The sequence below is a fragment of the Schistocerca cancellata genome, chromosome 11 (assembly GCF_023864275.1).
Source record: "Schistocerca cancellata isolate TAMUIC-IGC-003103 chromosome 11, iqSchCanc2.1, whole genome shotgun sequence".
Taxonomy (NCBI): domain Eukaryota; kingdom Metazoa; phylum Arthropoda; class Insecta; order Orthoptera; family Acrididae; genus Schistocerca; species Schistocerca cancellata.
This window is the reverse complement of record NC_064636.1, coordinates 55,005,890-55,022,915: the sequence shown is the minus strand read 5'-3', so window position 1 is coordinate 55,022,915 and position 17,026 is coordinate 55,005,890. Positions and strand designations below refer to the sequence as shown.

At 35.2% G+C, this 17,026-nt stretch overlaps 1 protein-coding gene across 1 annotated transcript in view; it reads right to left on the bottom strand.

Moving 5' to 3' along the window:
• Window positions 1-12,932: 12,932 nt before the first annotated feature.
• LOC126108186 (neprilysin-2-like) overlaps window positions 12,933-17,026 on the bottom strand; it is a 246,429-nt gene continuing 242,335 nt past the window's right edge. The window contains exon 15 of the mRNA XM_049913426.1: window positions 12,933-14,238. Within this exon, the coding sequence (XP_049769383.1) occupies window positions 14,076-14,238 (163 nt within the window). The 3' untranslated portion in view covers window positions 12,933-14,075. The remainder of the gene's footprint in view (window positions 14,239-17,026) is intronic.

Genomic DNA, 17,026 nt, shown 5'->3' with positions numbered 1-17,026 from the left:
ATACAGGAGGTGGAGAACAAATGTATTTTTGTAAGGAAAATATAGGAAACGTTTTGTTAGTTGTGCTGAGATATGCAGCTGTCACTATCGATGACTGGGTTTGTGTTTACTGACATTCAAAAGTGCTTTGTGTATGGATGGCTAGCTCTGAAACCTGCTTGGAAACACAGATTCGTTTGCAAGCATCACTGCCCTGTGATGAATATGATGACTTATTTGCAAACACACTGATTCATTCGCAACCATTGCCACCTTGTGACAACTACAGTGAACAGGGAGTGGTTTATGTATGCCGAAGCGGCTGATATTCATATGGTGAATGAAAATGGATGATCTGCAGTGAGAGTATGGACAATGCTTTCCCAACCAAAGGTTGCACATCACCAGACATCTGCATAGCCTGCTACGTGAAACAGATACTTTCCTTGCAAATATGCAGGATACAGGTAAAAACTGAATAGTGAGAACTTCCAATGTGGAAGACGAGATTCTGTGACGTGCTGAAGACACTCCATCTACAAGTACATGACCTACTGCACGCATGCTTGGTGCTAGACATGGCCTTGTGTGGAATTGTTTCCATCTTTAGCATGTGGCAGCACTAGCTCTTGATCTTCCCCAGTGCATACAGTTCGCACCATGGTTTTTACAACAGACTGCTGTGCACCCATTGTTTCCAGCCAAGGTCTCATGAATGCTGTTTCAACATCCACAGTTCGCATGTTTGGGCACATGTGAATCCACTACTAGACCTAGCACCCATCGACAGTGATTTACTGTTAATGCATAGACCTACATTCTCAGAGGGAGTTTGGTTAGGCTATACACTCTTCTATTCCACCTCAACTGATGGAGATATCGCTTCAGAACCACTGAAGGACATTTTATGTTGTCTCATTGTCTCTGTGGAGCTGTACCATGGGAAGCAAGGAGAGAATGTTGTTGGTGGCCAGTATCCTCTTTCTATAACATAAACTGCATGCATATATTAACTGGGATCTTTATTCATAGAAATAGAAAGTTACTTATCTTAATATAGTCGTTGGGGTTCAATATCTCTGTATTAATCCACATTAGCCTCACTGCTGGTGAAGCGCAAAGTCCACTGTGTACACTTCCATGTTTCCTATGTGTTGCATGTCTGTGAGTTAGCAGTGAATCTACGCTATTGCGATGCCCTCTGGGCTGCAAGTGATGACACTGGAACTTACTTGGTGTACCAGACTGCGACAGACTCGAGAGTCCCCTCTGCTCCGTGGGGTTTTGGACCACTGCGGCTGTGGCAGGGACGAAGCCTCTCCATTGTTTCTAAGTTACCCGATTAACATACAATACAATACAAGTCATTTATCAAACTGTTGTGGAAACAGAAGAAGATCTCGTTGCTAGAATTGCCATTTCTGTTGTGGACACGCCAGGAATCTTCAAATGGTGATGATAATCAGTGGCCCAGCAGTGTACTGTGTACAGTATACAGGTCAATGGCCAGACGTTCAAGCAGTGCCTGTAAGTAGCATGCTAACCTGCATTCTGTGTAAATCGTCCCTGACATCAGAAACTGCTAACAGGAACCATATGTACTATAACTAAATAGTAAGTGGGCGGATTGGGTGCACTCGTAGGTCATCTTGCGAAGCAAGATTATCTGCGAGCAAGCCCAATATGCCCACTTACTACTCCATCCCAAAGCTACTCGCAAAAGCTACTTAAAAAGACATTCCCTGCGAGCAGACTCAGCGCACCCACATTCTACCATGGATTTAGCGATCTCATTCTGACATTCCTCGTGCATGCGGTGGTCAGTGGCAGCTGACACTTTGCTAAAAATTTTCAATCGAAACTCTATGCTGTGAATCGTATATCAAATTCTACAGCCCACAACATGAAAAACATCTCAGAAAAGCTACATTTTGAACTCAAAATTGTGACATTCATTCTCGTTATTTTTAGTCTTCTTCATCCCTTTATATTTTAGTTTAACGTCACCATCTTTAAATAGTTGGAATTCCCAGTTATCTATTACTTTATTGAACCTATCTGGCAAAATAATTTTAAATTTATCATCAAGCTCAAGAGAAATTTTTTCTCCGTATCTACTTTTTAAATGTTCACAATCAGTAATGTTATACCACTCATTTACATCAAGCTCACTAATCTTTTTAAACAAATTAGAATTGCTTGCATTATTTAGCTTCTTCAGTAGAGCCTCCATTTATTTAGATTAAGAATTTAACAAGATTAAAATTTTAAACTTATAAATATGACTAATGTGTGGGAAATATTTCAATTTGACATTTTTGTCGACATAAGTAAAAAGCTATGAGAGAGACAAGTTGAATGTAATGCCTGCAGTGAATGTTTTAAACTATCTTTAACTAAAGAACATTTGATTAGTTGGTACCATAATGTAGAAGAATATGATATAGAATTATGGAATAAAATAGAAAATTCAGGTTCTCTCTTTTTTACGACTGTAAAAACAATAGCAAAGCATAATTTACCTACAAATATATTTACCAACCAAATTACATTTAAGCCTATTCGTCATTTTTAAAAGTTTATCACTCTATAACCAAAAAGTTAGACAATGGACTAAAGGAAACTAGTTAATTTTTTCTATTTCTATAAGAAATATGGTACAAATTTTGTATTTACATTAGAACATATTGATAAATTATTTCAATAACCATAAGGCACTGTATCAAAGTTTTCTAGAATCACTCTTTTATCATACTGAAATGAACGTCTTTCTTAACCTGTTTGTTGACAAAATTTTTAGTATCAACATCTCTGGTAATCTGATTGTACCCTAGTTTTATCTTTTCTTTCACTTCACTCTCTATTAGCCTTATCATCGATTCACCATTCAACTTTTGAATATTCTTGTAATTTAGCGTGAAGCCCTTTATCTTCATCTCTGTCTTTTTATCGTTTTTCTCATAATAATAACTTTTTGGGCCAGTCGAAACCCAATCTGTAATCCCCTTATTTCCCAATTCATCAGTCCATTTGCCTAACATACAGCCTGTTTCCACAGTATTTTCACCATCATCAATATATACTACAGTATTGGTATGAAAATATATGTTTATCTAGTTTATCTAACATATCATATAATCTGAGTCTTGCATTTGATGTAGTGAATGCGGCTATAAAATATTTGTGGCTATATTATTTTCCACATAATAATCCTTGAAATTATATCTCATCTGAACCATATGCTCTGTAATGAAATTGATATCTAAGTTATCTAATCCTTCATCCAGCAGTATCTCTTAAAAGTGCTCTAAATTGGTTACATATTCTGTTTGACTCATATTTTGCCTTTGCCCAAATTTCCTCCATAAGGAATTAAGACATACCTTAGCAACAGCTCATTTTCCCGGATTTTCCTTTATTCTGTTAGGATCTAAGTCAATATCTATCTTCCCGTTAACTGTTTTGACGTGCTCTTCACCACTTTCAAAATTATGTGCACTGGTCTCTAATTTTATCATCAGAAAATCTTTCGCATAATTTTTAAACAGCATATCGCTTTTATTTTTAAAATCCCAAATTTCGTACACACTTAAAATTTCATATCGTTTTTCTACAGCTTTCTTCACTTCATCAATCATCCAAGTTCCAATAAAACTTCTTTCATCATCACTGTGTTTTCACTTATTTATTTTTTCTTGAGCACATTTGGCACACAAAGGAAACAAAAGTTTTTAATTTTTATTGATTTGCATATGTACAGGCAAAACAGGATGATACAATCCTCTAGGAGCCAATACTTTATATTTTATTAAACCATACCAATTTTTAGTATAATATTTTGGTCTATATATTTTTCTTGGATGTTGTTCAGGATAAAAGTCATAAAATTGTGCAATAGGATAAAGACTACATACCTCAATATATTTTATTTTTGACCTAACACCATCTGCTTTAGATCTTAATTTTATTTCATTTGTTCGAGCACCATAAAAAGCATCTCTTGGATTCAACGGTTCAACAATTTCAGGCAACTGCTTTAATTTCTTAATCTTTTTATACTCTGCTGAGTTCACCCAATCACGTTCCCAAATCTCTACCAGATTGTATCCAGTATTTCGTATTTCTGTGATTGTTCTCAAGGCCTTTTGATAAAGGTAATCCATTGTCTCCTTTTATTATTGTTAATCATCTCACTTTTGAAACATTTGGTACATCTGTGCCAATAACAGTCTTGGTACTGGTAAACAGTTTCAGTTTCTTTATCAAACCCATCTACATTTGCACCAGCTATTCTTACTTCACCACCATTAAGAGCATGTTGAAGTTGTTACTGTTTAACCAAGCCATGGATTCTTTACCATAATTCTCTTTCTGTTCTTTATGCATACAGTGATTGTATTTTTTGGTAAATATTTAGATCTGTAAACAGCCATGCAAACTCCAGTGATGGTTAAATAACAGAATGGATCAATGTTGACAATCTCTAGAAATTGTTTTCTCGGTTCCAAACAGTCTCTTCGCAATATATTTCCACCAGAATTACAGTATTCGTTAATTTCTCTTTTCATATTGAACACATAATTTTCTTTAACTCTCTACCTATGCCATTTTAGAAATGCTTCTCTATTTTTTGGCTTCATAGTGTCAACACAGTAATATTCAGTATCATGAATCCGTACTATTTAGTTTTCATTCTCTGGTTTATTGAATATATGTGGGAAGTAGGCGTTCCTCAATTTTTTCCAATGAAAAGTTTTTGGAAAAACTACTGAGTGTTCCTTGGATAAAGTTACTGCTGTCTATAATTTTTATGCCTAACTGTTTGATCTCTAATAGCATCAGTTTAGTTCCTGTGTAGAGGGTATACGGCCTTATTGTATTTTCAACACAGTACTTCAAAATGAATTGGGAATCGTAACCTTCTGCATTGTGAGCTAGAAATGTGTGATAACTGTTCTTTTCAGATATCATCCACCTACAGAATTAATCAATCGTCTTAAATTTGTAAACACTATCATCTTTAAAATTGTGAACAATTATGAGATTTGGAATGTATGTTCCAGTTTCTTGAGTTGCTTCATAATCAAACCACATGTATCTCTCAGTACTGGTATAATTCACTTTTGTAGGGAAGTCTTTTTCACAACATTTAAACTCTTTCCCGGCAACGATTTCATTACATGCGAAGCACTGGTAAATATAAAAATCTTTGAATTCTCCCTTAACATAGCAACCTTCTTTATTACAATTTGGGCAACCTTGCACTATAAAATCCTCACCAAATCTTCTTACACAGATAACACCTCTTATTGCAATACAGGTTGCATATAACATTTATGATTTCTAGTTTCCACTACTTGTTTACAATTTCTGCAAAGTTCAAAGCCACACTGATGTTCTTTAGACCTCAAACAAATCTTTTTGCATACTTCACCCTTTGTAAGCTGTATCACACAATTCTAGGTGATTGTTCCAGCATTCTTCATTATAACAGTATCTATTGCATTTCTCACAATAAATCTTACTTTCTTCACTTTCATGTTGTGGACTTTTGCATAATATGCACACTTTTCTCTCTGTTTTATATTTGCGAGCATTCTTGTTGTGATAAGGCTTCTTGCATTTAGTACATAAATATGAAGATCCTAGGAATGCTGTCATCCTGTTAATTACATCAAAATGGTTGTGATCTTTGTACAGATATATCTTGATTTCTTTCTCAGCACACTATAGATAACCGAATTGAAATTCTCAGCATATATGACATTCATTTGAATATTCAACAATTCTTCAACATTTTTAATGTCATCTGAGGTAAATACTTCATTTTTGTATGCACCCAGCTGTTTACATAATATGTCAGTTAACTCTTTCTGTAATTTGTATTTATCTCCTACTCTGATTTTATTAATCTCATCTCTGGTTAGTTCTCTTCCCAAAATATTATTTGTATGGTATGTTAGTGCAACAATTACTGCTCTAGGACAGCACAGATTAACATCATTTTTAATTCTTGTGATGCATCTCTTAGTCTTTTTTTCTTCAGTTAGATTTATTTTTTTTTTTACCATTACCACCTAGGCCTCTAGGAATTGCTAACATCTGAATATTAAATGAGGTATCAGCTATATCAACAGTCTCATTAGATGTTAACATATCTCTCATTTTGTTGCACAAAACTTGAACACACTCTTGAGTATTATTTGGTGCTTTATATCCTGTGGAAATTGGATAAAACATATTTGGATTGTTGATTATTAAATCTAACTTATCCTCTTTCCTGAAATTTGTTCTCTTTTTGCTACTTTTACCATATAATTGAGCGTTTTCATTACATAATCTGTTTTCTCACCAATGGTATCAATGCTGGCAATATTAGCATCGATAAACACGATTTTATAATCAACAGACGATACTTTAAATTTTTCATTAAATCTCGATCCAATTTCTTTAATCTCAAATAAATGCTTTTTATATGGCTCAGTCTCTTTTTCTTGCTCAAATATTTTGCTACTAAATGGGTAAATTTGATATAGCTTCACTATTTTTCCCTCTTTTGGTTGGCAAAGCTTTTCAATAATATCATCATCAGATCTGTAGAAATAATTTATATTGGGCACGCATTGTGGTCTTGCTGCTTGGAATACTTCTGGATGAAGTTTTGTAATTCAATGACATTAATTAACTCTGATTTATTTAGTCTATTGCATCCTCTAATGTCAACATCTTTAGCTACAGCTAAGCTAGAGTTCCTTTACTGTCAAATCATCGAGAGTTCTAGTAGGAGGAGGCAGATTATTTGAAACGATTAAGTTAATTAAATCAGCTTTTCTAATTCCACTATGAACTAGTAAATTATTCCTTCAGCAATAATCACAAAGTTGGGCGACTGTAAACTTTGTCAACAGAGCATTGATTTAAGTAAGACAGAAAACAAAAAGACCTTAAAAATGCCTCTTTGATCGTAAATTACTCCTTCATTAAGCTGGGCACCAGTAAACAAGAGCACTAATTTAAGGAAGACAAAAAACAATAAGCCCTCAAAAAATTAAGTTTCAATTAATTTCTTGTGCTTGTTTGATCATAAATGTCTTTTTAGACTACTTTTAACTATTTCTTTTCCACAGCACACTGTTTTCTTCTTTCCCTTATCTTCTAGTTGCATTTATTTGCGAGATTATCCCTAGATGTGTTATTCGAGTAAAAACAATCAAAATCTTTAATTTCCTGATGACCAATACTTTTTTTTAGAATGCCATCAATTTTATCTCTTTCAGCAACCATTGCATCAGTTACTTTTCTCAACATTTTAGCATACTCTTGAAATATGCTTTAAAAATTCTTTTCATTAGATATAAACTGTTTAAAACGCTTTTTCCTATTATTATATATCTCTACCAAGGATTCTAGTACATTCTTTACAAAAATATGAAAGCTCATCCTTTGAGTATTTTTGTTGATGAAAGTTATCAATTCATTTCTCCACTTCGTATTTTTTAAACTTCTTCAACACATCCATTTATTAATAAATTTTTTATCAGTAAATAAATAAACTTTCTTGTTGCTGTGCACTAGATAGTTGTGTAGATAAAATATTTACACTCTCAATTTTTTCATTCATACTAGCATTCTTACTATGTATGTTTTATCTCACATATACAATTCGTGAAAAGCAAATTGTGATATATAATAACACACTCGTAAGGAAATTGCAGATGGAATTCCAGGTGCCCTAATAATTAAGGTTCACTCTCCCGGACCTATCCAATTTGTGTGTTAAAATCTGGCCTTCGCCACACACCATGACACCAAAGAAAATTAATGTATTTTAATTTGAAATAAATGGAGTCGATTGTAGACCTCATGATCAACAAGCCCACAAACAACAATAAGCAAGTACTTGTAATAATTGCTAAAGAGATTAATCCATAGTTCAGAGCAAAAGATGTTGCTGAAATCTTAGAATATAAAGATACAAAACAGGCAATTAGAAAAAATGTGGATGTATATGACAGTAAAATGTTTGAAGATTTAAAGAGCATCTCGCAGACGCCCTTAAAGAGTAACAAAAAATCTTCAATTTTAATCAATGAAGGATATCTTTATTCTTTAGTTTTAAAATCAAAAAAATTAAGAAGCAAACGTGTTTAGAAAATGGGTCACCCATGCAATTCTTCCTTCGATTCGAAAATTCGCCGAATATAAACTGCAATAAACAATAAAAGAGAATGAGCAACTCGCCATCTAATTCTAAAACAGACTCTCGATCGAGTCAAAAGAGAAAGAAGAATTAAAAGAGAAAAACAAAAGACTCGAACAATTCAACATGAACATGAAGGTCTTCATCGACAAAGTCAAACAGAAAACCAAAAATGGTTACATCTACATAGCTACTTCAAAAAGGTACTCTTTAATCAACAACTTTAAAGTGGGAAAGACAGAGAATTTGTCTATTCGAAACTCGAATTTTAATTCTTCACTCAAAGACCAAGATAAATTTTATATCTGCTTCTACGATAAAGTATACGATGTCCATAAAGCTGAAAAGATGATTCACGAGTTACTGAATGACTTCAGAGACAAAAGAACAAGAAATGTTTGTTTTACATTACACACGACTGCTTGAGATTGTTAAATTAACAATGAAAAACATAAACGGGCCTTTCGACTACATTAATGCTCTACCTAAAAATCACTTAGAGGAAATGTACTCTTGAGACCCGATAACACCTGAAGGAGTCAAGTTATTTGATACAGAAGAATTGAAAAAGAAAAGAAATCAAGCTCTTGATGATTTCATAAACGAAAATAGTTTATGTTTAACTAGATCAGAATTATTGGATCGAGTAAAAGTTAAACATGACATTAACAGCACAATGATTTGGAATTGCTTCAATGAACTAAAACAATGGAAAAGCAGTAAAGAATTGATTACACATAAAGAAGTTAAAATTATGGTTATTTATTAATCGACCTGTCACTTATAATATTCAATATCTGAAGATTCGTTCCTTCCTCCCCCCCTCCCACATACTATTTTATCAATGGTGTCAGTCTCTCTGGGCGATTCACCAAATTTATCGATGGAGAATATTCTGCCCTGCAGATCTTAAACTACTGAAAGTCAGTGTGCCAATGTTTGCTACTCTGACGTTCTGAACCACGTCTGTGACTAAATTCAACTTTCTATATGGAATTACAGAGAGTAATTTTTTAGACCCTCGAAAATAAATCAAATTTCGACAATATTTTAGGGGGCGTGTTTTGGGAGCCCACCTGAACATCTCAATCACTAGCATTTTTGTATAGAAATCGAGACATGGAAAATTACCACATGTAGAATTATTTAATGGAGTTTCAGATGGGATAAACATCCTGGCTAAAAAGTGTTTCCTGCTTTATTACAGGTGGCAAAGATTTGACGCCTGTAGATATAGGAATTTCAAAGGATCTGCAGATAGAAACTCGACGACCACCAAAACCAAGGCCTAGAGATGCATGTGCATAAACATTTAGTTGGAACCCACGATGGGTCATACCGAAAGTCAGCGTCCGAATTCTCCCATCGCTGTTTTTTAAAGTATTCATATACCATACAAATTTCATCTCCTCTGAGATTGAGTACGTAATTCACACTCTCATCAGTTAATTCATTTATGAATGTGGAGATTGTATCTTCTTCATCATTGTCAGGAAAACATACAGACCGAAAGAATGAAAGTGTCCATTTGCTCATTCGTACTGTTTGATACAGAATTTCTGATTCACTTAGTGTGTAGTCATATTTACCAGGAATATCATCAAAATCATTTGCTTTTTAACTTCTCTCTTTTCCTCAATCACTTTCAGAACATTATAACCTAGTCCTTCGATTCCATATTTTACTTGGTTGATAGCATCGATAACAGGTTGATCTTCTTTTTAAAATTTTTCATACACTGTTCTCGGCTGTTTTTTCCATTTTTAAACTCTTCCCTTTATTGTTGCTTTACTCTTCTATTTCGTCTGCCTTTTTGTAACAAATTCTGGGTCATATTTTGCAAACATTTAATAAAGGAAGGAAAAACATTAATGTTTATAGAAATTTGTAAGATAATGCACTCTTATTATGCACTTTTCGAAATAGTAACAACCACATGTATCCATAGAATCTGTAGTTTCTTCATCAGACCAAGGACAATTAGTGTAATGATCATTAATTTTTTCTAAATTTCCATATTCTGTTATATAATCAAGACCTTCTTTAAATTGTTTTATGTGCTCTGGTAAAACATTATCACTATGGTCTAATAGATATTCAATGTCGTTTTTTAAGCTGTCCATTTATGTAGAATAAAAATTATATGTCTGAACTTTCCATCATTCAGTTTTCTTGTCATATCTACCGTAATAAAACGAAACTGTTCATTCCAACATTTACTACATATTCCTTTAAATTCATATAACTTCAAATAACCTCCATCAAATTCATGGTAAATGGGATTTAAATTTGTGTCATTCTGTCTGAAGATATTTCAAAAAATTAGATTATCTATTACTATTTGTTTCAGTATTTTGGAATACAGTTGAGCCAAATGAAAGCAGTCTATTCCTTTGTGTCTTCCTCTTGTGAAATATTCTCTAACTATTTAGGATGAAGTCATCGAAAACTACAACAGAATTATCTTAGCATCGATCTAATGGAATAATTTCTTCACTATTAGCAATAAATGTGGCGATCTTCTCTTAAATTCTTTCACATCCTTTCATAAATTCCCAGTATTTTGGTGGATCTAAACTTTTTGAATAAATGTACAAATTTTTGATTCTATTTCAATTTAGCCATCCCAGGGCAAAAATATAATTGTCAATCATTAATGTTGTTTTTCCACATCCGCTCGGTCCAATTATGGTGCACTGGATTGAATTTGGTAAAAGTTTACCGTGTTTGTTTTACGACTTGTTCTCTGGAAGTCTTACTTTTGGCTCCCATTCACTTTTCATTTAATTAAATAATTTTTGATAGTAAACGAAAGATTATTTCAATTGAGTGGTAAGTCATGTTCTCAAAAAGAAAGATTGACTGTACCTATACGAGACAGCTTTAATAATGTTTGATTATTTGGTTTTTATTCAACTTTTCTAACTCCGAATATTACATCGAGATACAATAAACTTTACTGTGATGGAGAAAGAATAGAAATTCCTGTTGGTCAGTATAGTTTAAAAAATTTATTCATTCCAAAAAGTCTAATATTCACATTAAAGAAAATGAAATTTGAAGCAGGGTTACCATTGAGAGTGATTTAAAATTGTATATGGATATAAAAGGCAGTATTGGAAGTATGCTTGGTTTTTGTAATCAAGTTATTGAGGCTAAAGAAAAAGCTGTGGCTAAAGATGTTCCCAATATTATTCAGTTTGAACTGATCAATATAAATTTCAATGTTGCTGATGAGATGTTTGTAAAGCATACTAATAATTTTCACAGAGAAACTAATGTTATCGCCTTATTCAATCCTAATGCAGAATTTGGTGGGCCAATAATTCACAAAGCACGTTGTCCTGTAAATATTCCAATTTTTGATCCAATTCAGGACATAGAAATTATTATAACTGACAAAAATGATAATTTGATCTACTTTAATGGTGCTTGTGTAACAGTTATTTTAGAAATTAATTTTTGTTCTTAATAAATCATTCCCTGTGAATGAGAAGACTAAAAATAATGTGAATCTCTCCAACGAGAACACAGAGAGTAATATAAATATTGGAGATGGTTGGGTTCATCCTAATCATGCCCAATTATACATGAACTTTAGTATTATTGGAACTGATGGGACAGATTATCCAACTTATGATGGAAAATCCAATAAAAAGTTAATCATTAATTATTCTGCAAAACTGTTCGATGCTATCATCATAAAGAAAGGAAAGAATCATTCACAAAACAGTAATGCAGCCAATTCTTTAGTAATGATCCAGTGTTTGGTATCCTTTTCAAGTGTGCGTGGCAGCATACAGCATGAAAAAACTCAGTACACATGCATGTAGAATTGTAGCTGGCTATGGGAATCCATACAACAGCGCTGAGATACTCAAATCATAATCTACTGTACTCCAAAAACCCTTTTGTGCAAATTAGAGAACTAGTATTGAAAGAAAACAGTGCAAAATTTCTGCTGCCATCATTGTATGTCTTGTATACAGTCCATAAGAAGATGCTAAAAGAGAGCAAGGTGCACACCAAGGTGTACCACCAGACTGATTTCTGTCACTCCATATACAAAGGAAACAGGATGGGGAACCACTGGAACTGGTTGCAGATATCCTCAGCCATGCAACTCACAGTGATGATCACCAGATTTACATAGCTTTCGAAAGTAGAGGTAACAAAATTATGCCAATCATGTAAGTATTTCTGTAATCAGTCTTTCAATTAGAAACATGATCTTTCATCGTCTTCTGACAATTTCGACGGTCTAAATATTTGAAACATGGAGTTTCTGCATACATTTGATACGTTTTGAGTGCCAGGAGAATTTTAAATGACAGTCCCAAACTTCTGCAGGCTGATACACTGACAGTGTGTATGATGTATCTGTTACAAAAGAGTGTATGTGGGGGGGGGGGGGGGGGTGAGGGGAGGGGGAGGGAAGGGGGAGAGGGAGAGGGAGAGAGAGAGAGAGAGAGAGAGAGAGAGAGAGAGAGAGAGAGAGAGAGTACCGCTCAGTGTCATGTGAAATCTCAATATGTGGATACCTATGCCTCTTGTAGAACTATTGCTCCATGTTCGTTTTGCTTATGGTATTTCACACAACTCAGCACATTTAGAAATTTTTATATCTGTATGGGAGTATATGTGATGTGTAAGAGCAACCCAACTTTGAGTTAATAGAGATCTTAACTGTTTTCTATTATTATTATTATTATTATTATTATTATTATTATTATTATTATTATTATCCATCTTCCTGGTTGACTGGTTGTGTGACAGACATGCCACTGCTGTCTTGAAACTAACATTTATCACCTTTTACAGCATTTTGGCAAATGATGATACCAGTTATGCAATAATTACTTTTGTGTTATTGATTGCTTCCATCATTTTAAGTGACAGACTACTTTAATGACAGTCATCATGAGGCTTTTATTATATATTATCAGATATTGGCCAGCATCTAGTAAACTTCATGGCATACACTTCTTCAACAATAACTCAATAGATTGCTCTGCTTATTGGATGAAACAGTTTGTAGGCTGTCAATCACTTCTCTGGTGACTATCAGATGGAGGCTGTAGTCAGTTTTGTTCCAGCTACATGCTAATTAGGGCAAAAACGGAGCACAGACATGTGCTCTGTACTTCGCCTTGAAGAGTCACAAATGGTCACAGCTTCATTAAGCGAAACTCTCATTAGCTCTTTTCTCATCTGCTTGTGTCATATCCTAGTATTGTAGTAAACCTAACTTTTAACCAACTAGACAATTTGTTTCACTCGTTGTAGAGTTTAAATTGCTAAAATGATAGCTTCCCTGGGTTTTATCCAATAAATTTTCTCTTTCCTCTTACTTTTACCAGTTGTTATGGATGACTTTTCTTCCATGTGACATTATCCAACTGAAATGAATACGCAATATTTTTAAGAAAGAAAACCGTATCTAAAGTTGTTGATTAAAATTTAAGATGAAGCTAATTGCTTCTGCATCAAGATTTATTTATCCACCCTAAAGAGGAGCAGGTTATTAGGGTGCAAATGCATACTGTCTCTCTCTCTCTCTCTCTCTCTCTCTCACACACACACACACACACACACACACACACACACACACACACAGAGTTGGCAACTTTGGCTGATGATGTGCTGAAACTGCGACACCTAGACTGTCTTCTCTGGGTGCTTTGCAGATGTGCCTGCCAGTCTCTTTCGAGGCTGTGGCCTTCCAGTTAAGATGTCAGAGCCCAGTCAGTGAGGATTGCAAACAAACAGAGCTCCACAGCTGGAGTGTCGGTCAGCGGCTGACTGCACACAGGTTCACTTCTGTTGTCACAGCCTGCAGCCACACCCGTCAGTCAGCCATCTGCCCCTGGCAGTTCGGCGTCCCCACCAGTGCTCTCTACCACACCTGGCACTTCTTCTCAGGATTCATGCCGGAGCCGAGCGGACACCTGAAGTCCTCAGCAAACTCTGGACGGTTGGCGAACGGGCCCAACACACGGAAGCGGTCGGGGGAGTGCACTCCGGTCATAATTTCTTGCCGCAGCTTCTCGGTGCGGTACCTGTGAATGGATCGAAGCAGATACTATAACTTATTTTCGTGTCTTGTTATTTAACTGCCAAACTGATGGCAACAAACTATCACTGTTCAGATGAGATTGATGGCAACTTAAATACTGGCACCAAACTTTAAAAAAATGGTAGCCATTCCTTAAATAAGAGGATTTTAACTACAACTTCCATGACGAAGATACTTAAAGAACTAAATTTATGAATATATTTTTACAACATAGTCACTTTGCATGGCAACAGAGGTACTCCAGCTGTTGGAAAGCTCAGAGACAGTATATGTGTGTAACACTTACACACATGATACAAGTATAAATTAATACTGTGCATAGTAAATACCCACAGCACAAAAGATAAGTCCAGTAAATACACATGAACACCATGCAAACATAAGCAAATACAGTGTAAACACACATGCAGACTGTGTTTACATACATACAGACATACATACACACAAAAAGACATATATACAAGCTCAAACATACATGCACACTGAAAAGCATGTTTACACACACTATGTGCACACATAGATACACACCATACAAACACACACACACGCACGCACGCACGCACGCACACACACACACACACACACACACACACACACACACACACACACAAAACATGTATGTGTTGTTTTTCTCTGCAATCTAAAAATTGGTTCGATGCAGCTCTCCACACCAGTGTACCCTGCGCAGGCCTCTCCATCTCTGAGCAACTGCTACGCTAAGGATGCCAGTTATCGCTGAAACAACCAGTTTTTGGCTATATAATCTTTTCCATGCCAATTTAACCTGACTGTTAAAACTACTCAGAAAACTGATTTTTCAGATAACCGAGTTTCTGTTTTTTTTCTGACTATTATCTCCTGTAGTAAACGTAGAAATCGAAGAAGGATTGAAAAATTTTGACTCTCTCAATTCTGAGATACATAGGATTGAAACATTAGATACATAGACGTATAGAAAGGAGAACTTAATCTGTTCACAATTCACTGCTTTTCACGAAACGTGATAAGTGGTAGAATACTAGTCTATTAAAAAATCACCTTTATTCGCCAACTTATTGTAATTTTTTGAAACTCTACCCAAAAGTCACGTGTGTTCAGGGATCGTACACTATATGGGCATTACGAATAGTCAGTGCTAGAGTGAAAACTGAGCTTGAAGATGTCTTTTTTTTCCTTGTTAATTTGTTCATTTTCAAGGACTACAGGCAAATAAGGGCACATTATGTAGATACATGTGCCACATCAGTTACCAGATCTTTCAATTTTTATTGCATTCTCATAATAAATTGTTGGTGAGTTTTTGATTTGTTACTGGTACCACAGTTTCCTTACTGTTATTATTTCATAGAAATGGCAGACAAATATTTAATCTTTCACTGCTCCATCACTTCATAAAAATGTCTCCAGGCTAGGCTCGGTGCCACTCTGCAGAGGAACTGCCGTACAGGCCAGGTACAGGATACGGGACCAAGCTTTGCACACGGTACGTACACCGCGTGCCTTAAGGCACCGCGCATGGCGACAGGGATGCTATTGTCTCAGCAGTGCTGTACCGATTCTTATGCCACGTGTTTGTTGCTGGTTTCTGTCGGCATTATTAACAAAATAGCACTTATCACTTTCACGTTTTATACGACAATGCAATATTTCAGACCAATGCAAATTTTACAAAAAAAAAAAAATCATTTAAATTTTGGCACGGTTGCTACTTCTTGCTGATATTTTGGTTTCTTTACTCAGTTAATACTAAGTAACAGAAAACACCTGTTATAACTGACACCGAACAAGTACCTGATAATACCTGTTATTCAGACCTAAAATAGTGGTATTGGCTTGAGCCAGTCCTTTTTCCCCTTCCCTATACTGCGCCCTACAGCCACAAGAACTTGTCTCCTGTAGCCTGTCCTTGACCTTCCTCCACAACATGTTGTTGTTGTTGTGGTCTTGAGTCCTGAGACTGGTTTGATGCAGCTCTCCATGCTACTCTATCCTGTGCAAGGTTCTTCATCTCCCAGTACCTGCTACAACCTACATCCTTCTGAATCTGCTTAGTGTATTCATCTCTTGGCCTCCCTCTACGATTTTTACCCTCCACGCTGCCCTCCAATACTAAATTGGTGATCCCTTGATGCCTCAGAACATGTCCTACCAACCGATCCCTTCTTCTGGTCAAGTCGTGCCACAAACTTCTCTTCTCCCCAATCCTATTCAATACTTCCTCATTAAGACTTTTATCCATTGTGGATGTGGAACACTGCGACTGTGGTGTGAAAAGGTTTTCAGAAATTACTGCAACCAGTCGCCTTTTATGTAGATGTATTTTTTTTTTATTTAACCATGACCGGTTTCGAGCTGCCTAGCAACTCATCATCAGATGGTATATACATTTAGTGCTTTTTTGTACCCATTGTGTGGGTGGTTGAGTATCTGTGGCTAAACAGAAACGAGAACAAATAATCGCTACATGTGGTACAGTAACACGAAATATTTACAGAATAATTTATGTTTAACGTATAAGAGCAAATAATCACTACATGTGGTACAGTTACATGAAATATTTACAGTTTAATCTGCACAAGCAACCAAGAGAAAATGTGAAATTGTATGGATCAAAAATGAAATTAGATCACATTACAAACGAAAAGACTTGTTAAACAGGGACATCTACATGCTGCACTTAGAGTTAAGCAACTATCTCACTCTAAGTCAAATCATGAATTTCTTAGATCTAACCCAACTAAATGTGAATAAAGAGATGCTGAAAATTGCAC